Below are 22,073 nucleotides of genomic sequence, written 5' to 3'. Positions count from 1 at the left end.
GCAGATGCCGTTAGGAGCACTGGAGGACACCGGAGGACACAGAGGCACATACTTTTTTTTCAGGTTACCTGTCTTATGTATTACTGTCACGATATAGCGACCGTTTTATAAAAAATAACTTTTTTTAATAATATTTGCTCCAATCTCGCCTACTTCAGCTTTAATCAAACCATCCATAAAATCTTTGGTGATTGAGACAAACTCCAGCTGAAACTAAATGTTCCAGCTCTGAAACAAGATCTATCATGTGTCTCTTTTCACAGAAGTTCATTTAAGAACCACCCAGACAGGCTTTTCTCTGTAACTGCTGGGGCAGCTGATTGGTGGATAAATCCATCCTTCTCATCCTGTCTGTCTTACAATCCCCACACAGGCGGAGTGTGTTCAAGTCCACTACATGCACACACTTCTCTGTCAGCAACTATAGATATTATAACTGGAATATTCCACATCAGGATTTTTTTTTTTTTAAACATCTGATTTTGTCATCATCTGTCTGCAGCCATGACGATTAGATCAGCCCGTCCAAACCGGGCAACACATTTCCAGCCCCGCATGCACTGCCTCAAAAAGGTGGGTGGATATCATCATCATCATCGTCATCATCATCATCATCATTAGTATTATTGGTTTTATTTAGTGCTTGCTGATGGTATTTTATTCCTAATGTTTTCTCTTTAATTTAATGGGAAATTTTGACAAGTTTTTTAACATTAGAGATATTTTGATTGTTAAGTCTCATTTCTGGATTACACTGACATTTGCTAAAAAAAACCAAAAAAAAACAGCAATTGGAGTTTTTTTTAGCAGTAAATTACTCAATATTGTCAAAAATAGATTTTAATTTCCTTCCTTCCAGTTACATTAAGTACATTTATATTTGTATGAGATTGACACATGATTTGTTTGCCACCAGAAGAGCAGGGGCTTGGTAAAGATCATCTCTAATTCCACTTTAAAGCCAATTAGCTCTGCTGCTCCGCTGCCAGATGTCACTGAGGTCGACAGTTTAGCTGCATAACCTGACCTCACCTGGTACATTCCTTAGCTGTTAATGTTAACTCCAAACTCACTGACGTTGTTGATGCAAAGGACAGAAGGACAGGACCAAATCTATAACTGATTACAATGTGAAAGACAAATGGAAAACACTGCAAATAACACATAGAATAAAAAAAAAAACTAAATGAATGAAATACATCCTCTCACTGTGCTGAACTTCCGGGCCTCCATGCTGAAACACATGTCATTGCATTACATTATAAGGTGTTGCTATTATCTTGTTTCCTCCCTATATTTTTGAATGTATATGCAACTTTGTGTGCAGCAGACAATGCTTCTGTATGTGTATACTCTATATACCTTTATGTATGACTTTTTCTTTTTTGAATCTTATATTTTTGTGGAGTGTAACACTAGGCTGACTTAATTCATTCATATAAAAATAATGCAAACACCATTAATCAAACCACCAACCAACTTGCAATAATTTAGATTACATAATAATAATTTATTCTGATTAACTGTTTACACATTATGGGTGGCAGTGTGACTATTTATGACCTGAGTGAGAAGCTTTACTCTGTGAGGAAGTATTTGTAAGATGTACAGTGTTTGGGGAAGTGAAAGTGAGCTACAGCTATATCACATGTCACTGATGGGGTATAACATTGATTTACTGCCTCACAGTGGTGGGATGACTACATGGTTTACTGAAATAAACTGACTTCAGTAAAAGTAGCAATAGCACAATTTAAAAATATTTTAGTAGTAGCTTGTAATCATTACTGTTAAATAGCTATAAATGTACCTTAGTGGAGTGAAGATTACAACATCTACCTCTGAGTTATAGTGAGATAGAAGTATGAAGTACCTCAGAAGGGAAATACTCATAAGTACAAATACCTTAGAGTTGTACCGGTAACTCTAATCAGATGTTAGAGTTACATGTTGCCTACTTTAACAGAGGGGACGATAATGCTTTACAATATGAAAGCAGTCATTTCTCAATGTAGTGCTTTATGGCAAATCTGCTCTCCTGATGAGGTGCAACCCAGTCATTAGAAATTTACATTCACAGGCAACATTGAGAGCTAATACAGGAAGTAGTGTGACATCCCTGCTGTGTAAAGTACAGGTGTGGAGGAGTAGCTATACAGTAGTAGGGGAGAGCGGGGTCGGTTGGGACACTTTTGTCTTGTATCCGGGGTTGGGTCGCGGGGGCAACAGCTCCAGCAGGGGACCCCAAACTTCCCTTTCCCAGGCCACATTAACCAGCTCTGACTGGGGGATCCCGAGGCGTTCCCAGGCCAGTGTGGAGGTATAATCTCTCCACCTAGTCCTGGGTCTTCCCCGTGGCCTCCTCCCAGCTGGTCGAGCCTGGAACACCTCCCTAGGGAGGCGCCCAGGGCATCCTTACTAGATGCCCGAACCACCTCATGCTGGCTCCTTTCGACGCAAAGGAGCAGCGGCTCTACTCCGAGTCCCTCACGGATGACTGAGTTTATCACCCTATCTCTAAGGGAGATGCCAGCCAGCCTCCTGAGAAAACCCATTTTGGCCGCTTGTACCCACAAACTAGTTCTTTCGGTCATAACCCAGCCCTCATGACCGTAGGTGAGAGACACAAAGGCAATTCAAAGGATGGCTTGTAACAGAGCAGCATATCACAAATGTATTTTGGCCCCAAACCATTCAGTTTCATTGTAAGTCAATAATTGTCTTTTGAAATCAATTCTTTGATGCACAGGAAGCTATTGCAAAGCTCTGAGAACCACTTTCTTAGTTTTAGTGAGGACTCAGGCAGCAGTGTTATGAATAAGCTGCAGTTGTCTGATTGTTTTTTTTTACAGAGACCTGTAAGGACACTGTTACAATAGTCCAGTCTAGTAAAAAAAATAAAAAATAAAGGCATGAACAAGTTTCTCTGCGTAGGCTACGGCGTAGGGTACGCATCTACGCCGTACTTATACGCTGTAGATTCAACGCAGTGTAAACCAGCCTGTTGTAAGACATAAGTGCTTTAAGGCTTAGTATGTTTTTAAGGTGGTAAGAGGCTTATTTTGTAATTCTGTTCATAACTACTCCAAGATTTCGATATTAAAGCGTTATTCGTTTTAACACCACTAATTTCTTTAATGCATTAACACAATCGATCTTCCTGAGGTTGTACCGGGCACACGTTTAAAGCTAGAGTGAGGATACTGGCATCATATGAAACTACAAAACCTAATGAATCCATTGGTACCAACCATGTCATACTAGCTTGTGGGAGAGCAGGTTAAATAACGCTCCAAACTTAAACTATATTTTGGCGAGGAAAGACGGGCATGGCCATTTTCAAAGGGGTCCCTCGACCTCTGACCTCAAGATATATGAATGAAAATGGGTTCTATGGGTACCCACAAGTCTCCCCTTTACAGACACGCCCACTTTATGACAATCACATGCAGTTTGGGGCAAGTCATAGTCAAGTCAGCTCACTGACACACTGACAGCTGTTGTTGCCTGTTGGGCTGCAGTTTGCCATGTTATGGTTTGAGCATATTTTTTATGCTAAATGCAGTATCTGTGAGGGATTCTGGACAATATGTGTTATTGTTTTGTGTTGTTAACTGATTTCCAGTAATAAATATATACATACATTTGCATAAAGCAGCATATTTGCCCTCTCACCTTTAAGGTACATTTTGAACAAATAAAAAATGTGCGATTAATTTGCGATTAACTATTTTAATCGATTGACAGCCCTAAATATTTCATAATAATGCGTTGAGTTTTAATGTTTTTATGATTTCACAAATTAATTCCATGGTAATTTACATATACACAATTTATTCATAGGATTATTTATTTCATAAAGCCTTTTTTTTTTATTTAATATTGAACATTCTGGGGTCCCACACACAACAGATGCATTACTCGATGCCTATGACATCATGGCATTTTGATCACACACACAAGGTATTAAAGTAAAGCTAATCAAACACTGTGATACTTTACAATCTTTCTCATATATATAACGCGCAAGATTAACTTAGATTGCACTAACTCATTTGACCTATCCAAATGGCCCTCAGTATAACATATAACCTAAATTACTATTTTTAAAAAGGTTCACTCTTAAATCCCCACATTTCCTTCCTGTTGATGTTGTGAACTGATTTATTTGTTCACTGAAGACGCTGATAGAAAACATGAATTTACGTGTTTATCTAGTGGCTGATGATTCTCTTTTCCTGAATGGTACATGGTGGACATCTCTGCTGTCCTTCTGCTTTCAGGTGGAGGCCATTGTGGTGGAAATGCAGGACCCAAAAAGTGGGGTCAAGGGCTCGGACCAGAAACTCAACGTCACTACCATCCCGCATGTCATCACTGGTGAGACTGATGAGACACACAAACACATGCATTCACAAAGCCTGAGAAAGTTCCTAAGACTCTAAAAGTAATGAAATGTTTTAAGCTAAGGTGGCAGTAGGCAGTATATTTTTGGCATCATTGGGCAAAAATTCCATAATAACCTTTCAGCATATTGTAATTCAAGTGTTCTGAGAGATAACTAGACTTCTGCACCTCCTCATGGCTCTGTTTTCAGACTTTAAAAAAATCTAGCCCGTGACGGGAGACTTTGAACAATAACAGGTCATTTTATTGAGAGAGCGTTCCTATTGGCTGTGCTCCGGTGTGACCGGAATTTGGCGTTCCTTCACCAGATTTCACAAACGGCGTCACAAACTTTCTCATTTTACAGCTAAACCCTACACTACAAGATGATTCTGAAAACATTTGAGGAGAGAAATAGGCATTAACGTAACATAATATTGATTCATATTTGATCAGCGCTGCCTAGTTTGACCATTTGGTCGGAGTTCGCGAGGGATTGACAGCCGGCTCTCATAGACGGCAGCTGGACAGCAGACCTCAGATCAACTCTTACTGCTTGTTTTCCTCCGGTCTGTGAAATCTGGCAGATGCTGTTAGGAGCACCGGAGGACACAGGCACATTATTTTTTTCAGGGGTACCTGTTTCATGTACTACTGTCAGGATATAGCGACCGTTTCAATAATCATATTTGCTCTAATCTCGCCTACTTCAGCTTTAATATATTACATATTTGTAATTAAAGAATATTATAGGGCAATCTGCATGCTTACAGCTTTATAAGGTGAGGAACAAGGGTGTGTATCTTAAAAGCTGCTCTTATAAAATAATGTTATATTAATAGTGTATCAAATGACTGATGATGTAATGATGAACACGCAGAGAATTACTACCCTACTGTACAGAGCTTTTTAGCCTCCTTCAGCTTATTGTTTTAGTGTCCCAGCTTGTAAGCTCAAACAGCAGACTGGCAGACAAAAAAGCTTCATGTTAAGAAGGTTAGGCGCAAAAGATAGTTCCTGTTTTTACCAATATATCTATGTTCTTTTCTTTTTTAACATAAATATTTTTTATTATTATTTCCACACACATATTGACTATGGTAATTTGTTCATCAAGCTTTATTTTTGCTGCAAAGTTCACTTCTGACTCAGGTGACTCCACCTGATTCAAAGAATGAAAAAGAACAATTGTAAATAGAAAAAAAAGAAAATAAATCTCCCGATCTTGTGTAACTTGTGCTGGTCCCGTTGGATTGGATTGATTACTTATAAAGCCTTGAACTGATATTTCTGACCTTCACTGACCCTTCATTTTAGGTCCCGTCTAATGTTACTGTCAGTTCCTAGAATGAAGACAAAATATGACGATGAGTGCATTTATTGGGTCGAGCATAAAACTCGACACTTCGTCGTCACATCATTTAAAGCACAGACTGTGTGAAGACGCTGACAAGCTGCCTTACTGTCTAAGCTGCTAACGCAGGCTAAATACGTCAGCCCACAATTGGATGAGATCTGGACAGTGCTTTAGGAGCCAAAGTGGCTTTTTAATCCAATCTAAGAGCAGCGAGGGAAAGGTCAGCATGAATACAGTACATGGGCTAAAACCGCCATGTGGACTGTTGCAGTGTAAGCACCTCCTGCTGTGAGTAACAGTTTACAAAGTGATTGGGTGGTGCAGAAGCAACAAGCAGGAGATTCATCTAGAATGATTGTTACTTTTAGTTATTAATTTGTGGTGTGTCGTCATGTCTCCTGGCTGACGCTGCCTGTTATTTTGTCCGTCCGTCGTCCTAACATTTATGTGGAGATGGGATGTTATGAACGGTCACTTTAAAACATTATTGAACTTAACTCTGACTCTTAGGTCGTTAGTGACACATTACTTGTGGAAAAACTGAGCTACAAATTAAAATAATATTGCTTATAAAGTATAAAGTTTTCAGAAAAATACTAATAAACCCCCAAAACATTTTGGCATTTTGCCCAGGGACTACAGACGCTGGCACATTTACATCGAGGTACAAACTGAAATGTTGATAAATGTGCACTGTCCCTGGTAAATAAATAAATAAATAAATAAATAAATAAATAAATAAATAAATAAATAAATAAATAAAATATTTTTTTCCATTCCATTATTTGCAAAAAAAAGAAGAAGATATTTTCAAAATTGATATCTTTCTTACATAATTAGCCTTGTCATTCTCATGCTCAAAATATGCATCTAAATGATTTGAATAATTACATGACACACAATTATAACACTAATTTCAAGTTACTTCAAGCACGCCTTAATCTTCAGAGTTACTGTCTTTAAGGAGAACCCTCCAATATCAAATAAAAGTACAGTTCTGGTACGCAGACACTACATTTATATTTTAGGGTGGCACACTGCTCATACATCTTTAGTTGGGCCGGTCCACCACTTTGGTCCAGACTGAACTATCTCGACAACATGTTAGATTGGATTGCCATAAAGGTTGTCCGGAGAATGAATTGCAATAGCTTCGGTGATCCTCTGACTTTATCATCTAGCGCCATCATCAGGTCAACATTTAGATTTGTTCATGACCCAAAAAACCTGATGACATTCCCATCAACCTCAGCTGGGCTTTGTGTTTAGTGCACATGGGAGAAGTTTGCCTTCAGGGCTTTCTGCCAGAAAGGGCAGTTTTATTAATTTATTGTTTTTTTTTAACCCAAATCATGATGTTTTCCTAAACCTAACCAAGCAGGATTTTTTTTTTTGCCTAAACCTAAGGAGATATCTGGCAGAAAGGCAAACTTCTCCCATAACATGGTAAACCCAGGTGGTGAACATGGTAAACATTATAACATCAGCATGTTAGTTTTGTCATTGTGAACATGTTAGCATGCTTTAGTACAACTAAGTACATCTTTAAATGATAGTGATAACAAGCTGTAAATGTTAAAGCAAGAAAACAGTATATTGTGAGAGTGCATACAATAGGTAGGTATATAATAACCAAAAGTAACATTCAAAAGAATTTGATTTGCAATTTCATATTTTTTCATATTTTTTTAATTCACCATTAAAAGACACAATAAGGAAACTGGATTTTTGATTGGCAAATTTATTATATTTTATTTATTATTATCTTCATTTATAATTGTTTTTTTTTAATATGGGTTTTATAATGCAATATTTGTTTAAATGCAGATGTGATTAATGTAATGTAATATAGCTTTTTATTTATCTATCAATGTATTAATTAATTATATTCAAAATTATTCTTGTGGCACACTCCAGACTGACACTATAAACATTTGAAAGAAAAACACAGTAGCATAACGATGATCGTCAACAGATTTGATGGCAGAAATAAATGTGTAAAATATAAGTAGTTTGAGGAATAGCAGGAAGTTGAATAAAATGAATGATTTAGACATGGGAGGGTGTAGGTCTGGACTGAGTCTCTAAAGACCTGAAGTGCGTACTTATGGTTTAATGGACTTTTACTGAAAAGTGATCCGTGTGTGTGCAGTCTGTGCAGTGTTTCAGCTCTTATCTCTGTTTCCACACAGGTACGGACGTCATTGCGTGGATTACCAACAAGATGAAGACCACTCCAGAAGGTACAATACTGTAAAAATCAAAGATTGGTTATTAAAACATCACGTCTCCACACATGTCAGTTCAGCTCGCTCTCATTCCCAGGGCGTCAAATACCGACGCACGAAAAAAAAAAGGGGAAAAGTCCAGAGTGCTCGGAAGTTCAAATCAATGTGATTAAGGTGCTCTTTGGTGAGGTACACCTTCTTTAGGGTGTAACCCTCAGCACACAGTTTTCCCTTTTGTGAGTACAAGGTGATTGCAGACAATTGATGATTGCAAACACCTGAGTAAGAAGCCACTAAACTCACAGGTGACAAGTGCAAAATGTGGTCACTAGATGGCTCTACAGGATGTCAAGAAAGCAGAGAAAATAAGAAAAAACAAAATAAGAAAACATAAATATACAGATAACAAGACAGAAAAAAGTAAATAAGTAACAATATATAACCATTTATGTCAACAGTACCAGACCACATGCATAAGAACCACTACAAAAATGGACTCAAATCAATTTCTTCTTCTTTAGTCCTGGATGCACTGTGGCCTTCATTTGGTGTATGTAAAACCGACGCTTTGTCACGGCCGTCAGCGTGTGATACCAACGCACAAGGCACCCTTTAGCGGTGCTAGGAGACGCACCGGGCTTGACTACAATGTAAACCCATCCGCGGCAACGGTAAATGCGCCGGGAGTGTGGTGACGTAGTTAAAAGAGCGAAAGAGACACACTGGGCGGTGGGAGAAGGGAGGTGGATGGGTCCAACAAACACAAGGCTTTCATCCAGGAGACCGCTGTTCATGTCTCCTGCGTTATGTTAAGCCACATTTTCACTTTACAAACGTAGTAGTTTTAAGCCCAACCATGTCATTTTTTTCTAAACCTAACTAAAGTGGTTTTGTTGCCTAAACTTAAGCAAGTGTTTTTGTTAAATTCACAACGTTAACCACGTGTTTACTGCGTCTGAAAAGTGACATAGCATCAGTATGTGACAAGTTGGTGTGAGACCGTGTTGGTCAGTTATTTTAAAAAGGAAATATATATGTCCGCATGTTATTCTATTCATTTCCTGGTCCTGTCTGTGTGTTCCAGAGTCTCTGGCCATTGGCACCATGTTAGTGGCCTATGGCTACATCTACCCCCTGCAGAACCACAAGAAGCTGGTGATGTGCAACGACGCCAGCCTCTACCGCTTCCAGGCAAGACTAAATCCTCGCTTCTTCTTTGCTCCCCTTTATTTGGAATCAATGTTGCACTTTCACATCATAGCGAAACAGGATTTGGAGAATATTTTCCTCGATAGACTCGCTGATTGTGTTAAAACAACAACAACAGCATGCCCTAATCACACAATCCTGCACAGCTCACTGCTGATGTTTGGATGTCATCATAGTGAACCATTAAGAAGATGTGAACTCGGAGTAGATGTTATGTGATGTATTTCCTGTTGAAACAGTATGCTGGAACAGGACATAATCCGAAGTAAGATACTAATAAGATCCATGATTCAATGTTTATTTAACAAGACCAGCTTATTCAAAATGTATCTTCTCTATTTATTCTTTTTGGAGTGGATTTTGATTTCAAAATATTGATAACTGCTAGAGTGCTACTAAAACGTGCTACTTTGTGCACAAAGCAACGTGTCTACATTTAAAAAACGATGACTGGGCTTTAGTCAAACCACACCAGGATGACATTTGGCAGGAAATTTGCTGGGTATCTACTGTGGTTACTTTCAGTGGTGGAAGAAGTACTCAGAAGTACTAATACCACAGTGTAGAAATTAGGGCTGTCAAAGTTAACGTGATAATAACGCGTTTACGCAAATTTGTTTTAACGCCACCAATTTCTTTAACACATTAATGTATCTTGCGAATTCGGAAAAGTGAAGATACTGGCATCATATGAAACTAGAGACTGAGACTAAACCTGAGGAATCCATCGGTATCAACCGTGTCATACTAGCTTGTCGCCAAGGAGGTTAAATAACGCTCTAAAATTCCGCTAAATTTTGGCGAAAGAAAACTGTCAAAGGGGTCCCTTGACCTCTGACCTCCAGATGTGTGAATGAAAATGGGTTCTATGGGTACCAACAAGTCTCCCCTTTACAGACATGCCCACTTTATGATAATCACATGCAGTTTGGGGCAAGTAATAAATATATACATACATTTGCATAAAGCAGCATATTTGTCCACTCCCATGTTGATAAGAGGATTAAATACTTGACAAATCTCCCTTTAAGGTACATTTTGAACAGATCAAAAAATGTGTGATTAATTTGCGCTTAATCAAAATTAACTATGGACGATTATGCGATTAATCACGATTAAATATTTGAATCAATTGACAGCCACAGTAGAAATACTCTGTTACAAGTAAAGGTCCTGAATTAAAAATGTTACTTAAATAAAAGTACAAAAGTATTCAAATAAATGGGCCATTCTGCATCATGAGTAGTATTACTTTTGGTACATTAAGTTTATTTTGATTAACAGCAAAGTGACTAAAGTTATCAAATAAATGTAGTGGAGTTAAAAGTAATAATATTTCACTCTATAAAGTAGCATAATATGTAAATACTCAAGTAAAGTAGAAGTTCCTCAAAATTGTACAGTACTTGAGTAAATGTACTTAGTTACATTCAACCAGTGGTTTTTAATTTACAACAGTCTAGTGCTGGTTGCACAAAGTTGTTCTATGGAGCATAACTGTGGCTTGACAGTGACATCATCACTCCAGTTAGAGACTGTAGATGAAACAGATACCTGCTGCCTTCAGATGGCTGTAAAGAGTCACCACAGTAAAGAAAATACCTTCATGATGTTGCGCATTACAGAGCTGGTAAGAATCACTCATTCTGCTCGGCTGGCATTAACACTATAATAGGGTTAAAACTTTATGATCACATCAGGTGTTTGAAAGCCGTACAATACCAGTGGAAAATCTAACTTAAATAAAGTGGTTTGTGTGGTTTTAGAGGAGTTTATTTGGGCGTGTCTTCATCACTGAAAGTGAACAAATTATAATGGAACACAGGTGGTCTGCTCTGGGCAGGCAGGCCAGACACTCATTCTTGGCACCAAGATTGCAGTGCTTGCAGTGCAGTCTTTCTTTATTTCATTGATTAATGTTAAGTGAGTGTGTGCGTGCATCTCTATCGCCTAATCTCGCATACTGCTGCACCAAACTACATCATATTTTGGGTGCTCATTTATGGCTGCATGCTCGGAACCACCAGTACACACACTGCTGAGTGCATCGGCTCAGCTGCCGCCCTGCGGCCAGAGACACAGTTATTCCGGGCCTTTTTGTCGGGCATTGACCTCACCCTCACGCGCGTATTGTCGAGAAATAAACTTGAAATCTAAATAAATGCTTCTGTTCGTATCTGTTGTGTGAAACGTGCGGGTGAAAAACACCTCTGATAAATCAAAAATTCCAGTAGTGTTCATTGCAGACACACCTGCACCTTTCTAGTGCTGACATTGGCTTTATTTCCTCATACGGGGTCCCACAGTCCTCACTGCTGTAAAAATGATAATTATTACAAAATCAACCACATTTTTAACAGCATTTAACAAAAAACCTAATGGACTTATTTGTGAGATGTAGTGCTGCATACAAAAGTCCTGTCAACCTCTATCACAGACACAGAGCAGATGACAATCCTTTGTATTTAATAACCAGCTTTTTACAGAGGCGGTCTCATGTTTATAAGCAATTCTCATAAGTATAAAGCTAATAAAACAATGTTAAGTATGTGTTGTGGGGTCTCTAGGACCCCAAACAGAGGATTATGAAGACATTTGATCAGGTATTACTGTGATACTGCCACTTTTATTCATAAAGATTCACTAACGCTGTCTTTTGGATCTAAACCTTTTTCAGACCCCATACTTCTGGCCTGCACAGAAATGGGTTCCAGAGGACGCTGACTACGGTGGGTACAGTGTGTCATATGGAGTGGGGTAGGGGGGCTGAAATGAGAAGTCTACACTAGCCTTTCAGATAACAAGATAAAACATGTAAATATGACGGCTGTGGAGTCGTAGGAAGGTGTATCTTTTTCCATTTTGACATATATAGGCCAGTACTTTCTCCTTAGTTCTGCAGTCAAACTAAACACATCCTAAACTGGTATCAGTCTTCTCTGATTATGGGTAAAATGGTAAAACTGGCAGAATTCACTTTTTCATTTCAACATCAACTGTTTTCATTTTTTGTAACATGATAAGTAATGATTTTTTTCATTTTTTCTGACTGTAGCCATTTACCTGGCAAAGAGGAACATCCGCAAGAAAGGCATGCTAGAAGCCTACGAACAGGTCTGTGTCCAAGTATCAAAAAGACTGTGTTTGTATGTGTGTGTGTGTGCGTGAGTGCAGGCTGGTTATGTACAGACAACACTTAGCCTTATGTGATTCCATCAAATATAAATGTCTGGATAAACAATATCCGGCCACTGTGTTGGACGGGGGGAAGACTGAAGAGACGTGGCAGCAATCAACCTTCATTTATTAAGGTATCGCGAACGCTCAGGTTCAGGCAAGATCGCAAAATAATTATTAGACGTGTGTATAAAACAAACGTTTGCTCTGCTCTCTCACATTTTATCATCTTCTTTTCCTCCCCTTCTGCATCCTCCTCCTCTTTCTCCCTCTCTCCTCCTCCTCCATGAATGCATACAAACTTCCAAACTCACATCAAATTGCATTGAAGTCTATGGGATCTTCGGTTTTCTTTCCCCCCAAAAGGGGGCGTGGCCTTGACTTTGGCATAGTACCCGTATGTGCCGGTCTAATGTATGGGTCTATCTCCAAATATACTAGACACTACATTTCCCATAATGCAACTCTATGTTGTCATTATATCCCCTCCCCTGCCTGTGTCTTTCAAACTCCAACTTCCTGGTCTGTTTTGCAGACTTTCTGTTAAATTTGTAGTCTCATCATCAAAGGTGATGACATCATCAGGATGATCTATGCACACTGCTGATCTTCACGTGTAAAATCAGTGGAGTTTCCCTTGTGTGGCTACTTCAGCGTTATTCAGCGCCTATTAAATACAATGAGGCTTTTGTTGTTGGAATCTTTAGTCTCTCCCGGTCTCTCTTCAGTCTTTCTTCTCACTGTAGCATCTGTTTTGTTCTCCAGTGATTTTACAACTGGCTGCACCACTTTATCTCCGTATTTGTGTTTTAAACAGGTGCATTACAACCACCTCCATGATTGGCTGAACCACAAGTGGGACTTTATCGTGATGCAGGCCACTGAGCAGTACAAGTAGGTGAAGCCATTACAGCTTGATATTGAACCTCAGTATACAATATATAACTTTGCCAGAATCAAATAGTCTAAAACTGGCAAAGTAAAATGTAATAAACCAGATTTTAAATCTGACTAGACCAGGGGTCAGCAACTTGCGGCTCCGGAGCCACATGTGGCTCTTTAGCCCCTCTCCAGTGGCTCCCTGTGGATTTTTAAGAAAATTAGTGGAAATGAATAACTTTTTTTTGTTTACATTTTAATTTTTATTTATCATTGTTTAGGTCTATGGTACGACGGTACAACGGAGTATTAGGGCCACATTGAGGAAAAAAAAAATACATCTGAGATTTCAAGAATAAAGTCATAATATTATGAGAATAAAATCATAATATTACGAGAATAAAGTCATAGGTTTGAGAGAAAAAAAGTCGTAGTATTATGAGAATAAAGTCATAATATTATAAACAGTAATTTTACGTCTTACTTAATTTTTTTCTCGTAAAGTTTCGACTTTATACTCGTTATATTACGACGTTTTTTTCTCATAAAGTTATGACCTTATTCCCGTTATATTACAACTTTTTTTTCGTAAAGTTATGACTTTATTCTGGAAAGCTCCGATTTTTTTTCCCTCAATGTGGCCCTAATACTCCATAGTACATTTTCACTTTGGCCCTCACTGCATTAGACTTATATACTATATACTTAGACTATAAACTGTGTTACCTTCATCACAATGCTCAAATGTTTTGCGCTCCAGACAGATTTTATTTATTTTTTTTGCCTAAAATGCCTGTTTTGGTAGTAAAGGTTGCTGACCCCTGGTCTAGACATTTGATGCAAACTTTCAGTACTTGAGAGTTTTTCAACCTACTGTGCTGTGGACACATTTTGTCAGTACCAATGAGAGTTTCCTACTTTGGTGTACATATTTTCTTATATACATATATATGTATTAATCTTTTAATATATAATATATCTTGTGTGTGTGTGTCAGGGCTGGTAAGGAGAGGAAGAAGCCGGATCGTGTGGTGTTTGACTGCCAGGAGAGGGCTTACTGGATAGTCAACAGGCCACCGGTAAGTGTGTATTTATATATATGTATATATAGTATATATCTGCAGTAGCAGCAGAAAGATCTCATTAATACATTTACTTGTACATTGATCATGAACCTGTCCTGTGCATGTCCAGCGTCGTACTCACAGTGCTATGGACTGCGGTCCAGACCGTCTTATTGATTTCGAATCAGATGAGGTAACAGGTCAGTACACACACACACACACACACACACACACACACACACACACACACGCACACAGTGGAGAGATTGAGGTCAGCTGGTCTTTTAAGTGTCTTACTGGAGCTTAACCTAGAGAGTAATACTGCTGGACTGATCTCTACTGTAGACACTAGAACCTCCCTGACTCTTTCTGGATCCATTGCTCCTCCCCTCTCCTCTCCTCTCCTCTCCTCTCCTCTCCTCTCCTCTCCTCTCCTCCTCTCTACCCTTCACTCTTCTTTCCTTTCCTTTCTTTTCTTTTCCTTTCACACACATCCATCCACTTTGTTTTACCACATGCACACAAAACAAGTAACAAAGTCAGTTTTTATGTGCTGTGTTATTAACGCTGGGTGAAATTAGAGGATGAGCTTTGGACAACTGCCACATTTAATATCAGGATACATTTCTGTGAACTAGGTTGAAACTGTACTTTGGGAGATCGAACACAACAATCATGGTGTCTTGAATTTTTATTAGTAATGACTTGAAATACCCGACCCTACTGTATGTAGTTCTTCTGTAAAGAGAACCTGTTTCATTCATTGCATTCTTCCTTGTCCATGCCTCTTTCTCTTTTCACAGATCTCCTTACAGTGATGAAGATAAGAGAGTAAAGTGTTAAAAAAATTGTATATATATATATATATATATATATATATATATATATTTTTTTTTTCACAATAAATAATTATATATATATTTATATACTGTATGCTGTGTTTTACCCAGTCATTCTTGTGTGTAAATTACACTCTCAAACTTGTGTTCCATGTAGTTTTTATTCAGTCTCTCCAGTAAAAAATAATGTTGCGATTGCAATAATTAATGTAAAATCAACCAGGCTTGTAATTTTGTCTAATTCCTGCAATAATGCCACAATAAATGGGTCATATTGGGGGAAACTCTTACAATTTTTACTTCCCAGCATAAAATAGGTCTATACAAAAGCAGATCAACTCTAATTAAGCCCTGAAGCCCGTTTTAGACAATTTTTACTCTTAATAAATAGCCAGTATCTTACAAGCACTGAGTCCATTTGTCTGAAAAGCTGCTGTATTGATCTTTGGCTGCAATAATCACAAAAAAACCTTGCAAGCGTCCTTTACCCTGGAGAGACTGTTTCTGTTATTTAGCCACATTTCTGTTTGTGCTTCAACAGTAGTAGCTTTCTTTAGGTGTAAGACCATTGGTAGCATCAGGATGTTCCTCAATCCTCTATTATACCTATATGCTGTACATTGTGCTTTTCACATTAATATGAGCCAAACAAACTGTTCCCATGAACACCTTTTTTTTATTCTTTGTCTCTCAGAAAATCACATTTGACGTGTACAGACGCATGGTAAGTCATGGTATTTAATAAGTAACGATGTTTCAAAATATGCCTTCAAGCTAATTGTTGATGCTTTGAAGCTGTAAAGTCAGTTGAGTTTCTCATTTTCTCATGTGGACGTCTGTCTACAGATTTGAAAGCGGATAGTTTGATATTCTTTGATTTATAAAACGTTCATAAAAATTACAATTTTGCAATCGAAGTAAAATAATTTTGTTTTGTGTTCCTCTTTCATTCTAGATCTTGTTCTATCAACAAGCTATCATGAGGTCAAAGGTCAAATCTAGCGTGTCCCTTGGAGCGTAAGTAACTCTGTTTACCTAAAAAAAAAAAAAAAAAATCTAATCTTGTATCTTGTAGACCTAATTACAAGAACAGGATCTTTATATCAGTATTTAATGATCAGTTAAAACATTGGCTACACCAGTTTGGAAACATTGACATGGAGGCTCTGTGGATTCTATTGGACTCATAATAGTTCTATTTCTGCAGACTGACCAAGTACGTCACAACCTACAAAAACCACGACCCGTTCCTGGCTTCCTGTCCACCCAGCAACCCTTGGCAAACAGACAACGACGCATTATGGACTCACAACATGAGACGGTGAGGGCTGCTGCATTTTCTCTTTTTCAAGGTATCGATCGCAAAAAAAAACTGCACTGGGCGATTGTCAACCTCTTCAGACCTCTACAATGAATTTAGATTATGAGCTTCTAATTTTGGCGGATACCTTTTTAAAGGCACGGTCACGTAGCAGTGAGACATTCAGTGAGTGACTGCAGCCTGTGTTTGTGATTGTCTCCAGAGTTGACCCTCCCACTAAGATGCGAGTAGAGCGCTGGTCCTTCAGCTTGTTCGAGCTGCTGACCGACCTGCGAGGCCGAGACGACTTCAAGGTCTTCCTCAAGAAGGAGTTCAGCGGTATGTAACACCTTTCAGTTCAGATCATGAATCTCTCGTGCTGAACCTGACTTTAAGCCTTCCTGAGATGGTTGAGGGATAGTTTGTGTTTACAGCTCTCAACACACTGCATTCCCAGTACTTTCTCTAGGAACCCTCCCTCTTCTTTTGGGTACTTGGGTCTTTGTACCTTCTTTTGTTTTTACCTTCCTCATAGTAGGGCTAAGGCAGGCAGGTATTGGGCTAGCAATGCGGAGTCTAAATTGTGATATTGTTGCTCTCAAGACATGCAGTTTACATGACATGTATTTGAATGCACAACTTCCCAAGACAATAAGCAAAGCACTCGGGACAATCTAGTTTGATGTCATCCACCGTCCAAAAAAATCTGATATGAGCAGCACTTCAGAATTACATACTGCAGCTCCTGGTGTTCCTTGAGCAATGTTGTTAAAGTGTCCTTATACGTGGTTACTTCAGTGGACAAAGTTATGTAAAGCTCATTTTAAACACGCTTATTTTTACGTGTGTGTGTGTGTGTATGTGTTTTTGTGTATCCCAGGGGAGAACTTGGCTTTTTGGGAGGCAGCTGAAGAACTGAAGTGGGGAACAGCATCTTCCATGTCATCAAAAGCTGAGACCATTTTCAAGTAAGATTGAAAATGATTTTATCTGTGTGTGTGTGTGGGTGTGTGGTATCCATTGTCAGATACTACGGTAAACTACTGCCTCATATTGTGAACATTAAGAACATCCTCTTGAACTATTTATCTGTCTGTATACAGTATGCTGATTGTGCCCTTTCATAGTTATCCCCGCCAAGCCTGTGGGGGGATCATGTTCTGAGTCATGTGTGTGTGTATCTGTCTGTCTGTCCACGGCTAATCTCGTTGGACCCATCATCCTAATATTTTTTGTGCTCATTTATGAATGTATGCTCAAAGACCTCTCGTGGTTGATTCACAATTTCTGAAGAACCCTATTTTATTGACTGTTTTATACCGTCATCGACTGCTGACCCCCCCACTGCGAGGTCAGCAGTCTGTGATCAACAACTGCTTCGGTAGCAAAAGGTTGTTTTAGAAGTATTACGTTTCCAAACAGAGTTAGTATCTGGAGTGTGTGTGTGTGTGTGTGTGTTCAGGACCTTCTTGGCCCCCGGTGCCCCCCGCTGGATCAACATTGATGGCAGGACAATGGGTCTGACGGTGAAAGGCCTGGACCACCCTCACCGCTACGTCCTGGAAGCAGCCCAGACACACGTGTTCCTGCTCATGAAAAAGGTGCGTCTGTGTGTTCTGTTGAAGAGGTAAAACAGTCCCATTTTTCTTACCCTGTAGCTAATAATGCCTATAATTCATCTTTACCAATAAGTGAGGAGACCTCTGGCTCTCACTGCCAAAGTGTCTGTACACTTACAGAGCAGCGTAGTTGTGGAGGGTAAGGTAGTCCAATTCTAGTTACCAGATCTGACAATGGGCCTCATGAGCAATATTCTCTTACATTTCTGTTATACTTTCTCTGTGAAAAGATAAGTTAAAGGGACTCTATGTAAGAATCAGAAATGTCTTGTTAACAGCGACACCTGTGGCCGTTAAGTCAACGAAAGTCAGCGTCCTGTTGCTCGCGCTTGTGCTCGCTCTACATAGACATGAACGAGCATCGGTCAAAACAGTGAGGCGACACACGTCAGCTAAAACCACAATATCACTCTATATTTCAGCTGCTTGGCAGTAATGTTAGCTGACCAGACGAAGGTCTCGAAGAGTTTACACTGTTTGCAAGACGGGCTTCACTAGATGTAACTTTGCGGTTTTGGTGCTTCCGTGTAGTTTGTGTTGGAGTCTGAGTCTGAACAGCGTAGCCACACGCGAGCACGCATGGGACACCGACCTGCAATGATTTATACGTGTAAGAAGTTACAAACAGTCCCTTTAAGTCCACTCCATATTCACCGAATGCTGTTAACCATTCAAATCATGGTGTGCTGAATGATGAATGCCACTTGATCATAAATTGGCCCAAGAATTGTAGTGATGACACCAAAAAATGCATTTGCACAATGAACTTCGGCAGATAGATAGATAGATAGATAGATAGATAGATAGAGACAAAAGGCTAATTTTATGTTCCTCAAATTTATAACTCATGTTTCCTTGCGCTGTTTGTGAAAGTGAAAACTGGGTGTTTTTTTCTTATCTTGGTAAGAGTGCTCTCGACCACTCTCTTGCCTAAGAGAAGAGCAAAAATAAAAAAACATGGGTGAATCCCAGAAATCAATGGGTCCTAACAAAATAAGAACAAATTGTGGATATGAACAAAGATAATGTGTTCTCATCTGGCTTCCTGCATGAGGCCCATTGTTCCTTGATGATATACTTTATATTATTTATGCTACAATTTGTGATACAAATTGTATTTATAAACACATTTTCAGATTAAAGGCACTTTAGTGTAGTGAAGCTGAGGTCACCTGCTGTCTCATGTGCATTTCATCGCTGCAGGATACTTTCTTCCGTTACCTCAAGTCACCGACGTACAAAGACATCGCGAAGAAGGCAGTGGACCCTGCGCCTCATAACTTCAGGTTGGTGGCTGATCCCTGCCTGTACCTTTCTGACCTCTAGCAGTCACTGCACATGAATACATGTTCACCACACACGTTCAATATACAGTATGACATCCCATTATATGTACAAAAAGGCTTCAACATTTTTTGTATGATTGTGTTTGTTGTTTCTACCACACAGGTTGATACTCACTTATGCAAACACTCTGTATAGTTGCAGTTATTAGTTGGGTTTTATGACAGGTTCAAACTCATTATAACCTAAAAGACTGGCACATTACACACCTACTAACAAGGTCAGACAGGAGGCTTCAGCGTCCTCCGTTACAACCTAAAAATCGCAAGTTGCGTTAATGCGTCAAAGCTGCAGTGGGTAGCAATGGAGCAAATATGATTAAAAAAAGTTATTTTTATAAAGCGGTCACTATATCCTGACAGTTGTGCATGAGACAGGTCATCTGGAAAAAAAATCATGTGTCTCTGTGTCCTCCGGTGCTCCTAATGGCATCTGCAAGATTTCATAGACCGGAGGGAAACAACCAGTGAGAGCTGATCTGGAGTCTGCAGTCCAGCTGTCGTCTATGAGAGCCGGCTGTCAATCACTCGGCACTCGGCCTATAACTAGATATCAGAACATATGTTTTATAGTCTGTACAGAAGTACAGGTTTTAAGTGTCCGTATGCCTGAACCTGCTTCTTTAAACTCAAAGCCAATGAAAATATTGTCCCTCCCTACAGAAAGAGACGTTCCAATCATCTTGAGTTCCTCATGTTTCTGTTTCCACCCTAGTCCGGCCCAGCTGGAGCAAAATGCTCAGAACCGAAGCCTCGGCATCCATCCCATCATCCTCTGGCAGCAGGAAGAGGAGGCAAAGGCCAAGGCTGCCATTGCCTCCGCCCCCGTCGATGTCAAGGCCATGATGAGCAAAATAGACAGGGAGAAGAAGTAGATATTTATATGCCTGTTTGTGTGTGTGTGTGTGTGTGTGTGTGTGTGTGTGTGTGTGTGTAGGGCTCTACATGTCATGTCACACAAAGTACCAACACAGGAACCATCCCTCTGTCCCTCGACGGAGTATTAGGGCCACATTGGGGGGGGGGGGGGGGGGGGGGGGGGGGGGGGAATCGGAGATTTTGAGAATAAAGTCATAATATTACGAGAATAGTCATAACTTTACAAGAAAAAAAGTTGTAATATTACGAGAATAAAGTCATAACTTTATGAGAAAAAAAGTCGTAACATTACGAGAATAAAGTCATAACTTTACAAGAAAAGAATTCGTAATATTACGAGAATAGTCATAACTTTACAAAAAAAGTCGTAATATTACGAGAATAAAGTCATAACTTTACAAGAAAAAAAGTCGTAATATTACGAGAATAGTCATAACTTAAAGAGAAAAAAATCCTAATATTACGAGAATAAAGTCGTAACTTTCAGACCCAACGTCATTATTATTATCATATATGACATTAACTGTTTAGTCCAAAGCCAAGTCTATTGTTTGTCTGATTTTCACTAGAGCTGATTAAACAGCATTTTTCTTTAGCAGAGCTTATAATAGTCATATATTTTTTCATGCATATTACTCCATACCAGTAACAGTGTGTGTGTCTGATGGAAGATTTGCACAGTATGTAAATCTGGTGACTTTCCCAAATGTAATAAATGAGATCAAGATAAGCAGACTTCCATTGTGTTTGTGTGTGTTAATAGTAAATCAGGACACCAAAGCTGTTAAAGTTGAAGGACTCATACAAGTGACCAGTTTTCTGCCGTGTATATTCTAAACTGCTGCAGACCATTTCCCCACAGCAGGCTGGTTGGATTTTTGAATTGTTCTTCTACATTCATAGGCAACACATAATAATGGCATCTAATCAACTAGTGCAAGAGTTGGGTAGGTTATAATGTCACAAATTATGCTAAATAATATGATTATTATAATGTTAAAGGGGAACTACAACCATTTTCAAAATTCACACGTGTTATTCCTATGGATTAAGACAATCCAAAAAATATTAGTAAACATGAATAAATCTCTCCCAAATCCCCAAACTAGAGTGCTAAAACTCAAACTTGTGATGTCATAGGGTATAAAGTGTTGAGCTGATCCATAGATGATGAATGGGAGGCTGATTTTATGGACCCATGTCCATAAAATTTCGTCTAGAACATCCTTCCCATTCATCGTCTATGGAGCAGTTTCACACTTTATACCATATGACATCACAAGTTTGAGTTTCAACGCTCTAGTTTTTGGATTTGGGAAAGAGTTGTTCGAAGTTGTGAAAATGGGCGTAGTTCCCCTTTAAACTGTTGGTGCTGTAACAAGGGTTACAGTCAGTGTTGTGCAAGTTCACACTTCACTAAAGCTAGCTCAAAGTTCAGTTAACACAGATTAAAATGAACAGTTCATGTTCATTTCTTCTGTTTTGTTTTTTTTTTCATTTAAACTGGTCGGATGCTAAGACATTTAATTAGTCTCTCAGACTTATTTTCATCATCCGGTCCAGGCTCGGGGACAGCTTCATACCACACGCCATAAGACTCTTGAACTTGTGAGCTCCTGATACTTTACCATTATATACTGTACTTTACTTTACTATCTGTTTACATCTCTGTAGGCTATTCAGCCCTATATTTGAACTACTTTGTTTTAGATTCTCAGTTTGCTGGCCTACAGATTTAAGGAGTGCCTGAGACGACTGCTTCTGCTTCATTGTAATTGTAGTGAATATGATCA

General features: G+C 39.0%; 1 protein-coding gene across 1 annotated transcript; it reads left to right on the top strand.

Annotated features, from left to right (window-relative positions):
• Window positions 1-301: 301 nt before the first annotated feature.
• On the top strand, window positions 302-20,531 carry rgs9a (regulator of G protein signaling 9a). The gene is made up of 17 exons (XM_037792445.1): window positions 302-573; window positions 4,284-4,380; window positions 7,936-7,986; window positions 9,056-9,162; window positions 11,858-11,909; window positions 12,236-12,294; window positions 13,175-13,251; window positions 14,234-14,315; window positions 14,431-14,493; window positions 15,834-15,863; window positions 16,095-16,156; window positions 16,347-16,460; window positions 16,663-16,778; window positions 17,320-17,407; window positions 17,902-18,040; window positions 19,262-19,344; window positions 20,117-20,531. Exons 1-17 carry the CDS (start codon window positions 505-507, stop codon window positions 20,274-20,276), a joined length of 1,449 nt encoding a protein of 482 aa, XP_037648373.1. The 5' UTR covers window positions 302-504; the 3' UTR covers window positions 20,277-20,531.
• The last annotated feature ends 1,542 nt before the right edge of the window (window positions 20,532-22,073 follow it).

The sequence above is a fragment of the Sebastes umbrosus genome, chromosome 14 (genome assembly GCF_015220745.1).
Source record: "Sebastes umbrosus isolate fSebUmb1 chromosome 14, fSebUmb1.pri, whole genome shotgun sequence".
NCBI lineage: Eukaryota > Metazoa > Chordata > Actinopteri > Perciformes > Sebastidae > Sebastes > Sebastes umbrosus.
This window is presented reverse-complemented; position numbering and strand designations above follow the sequence as displayed.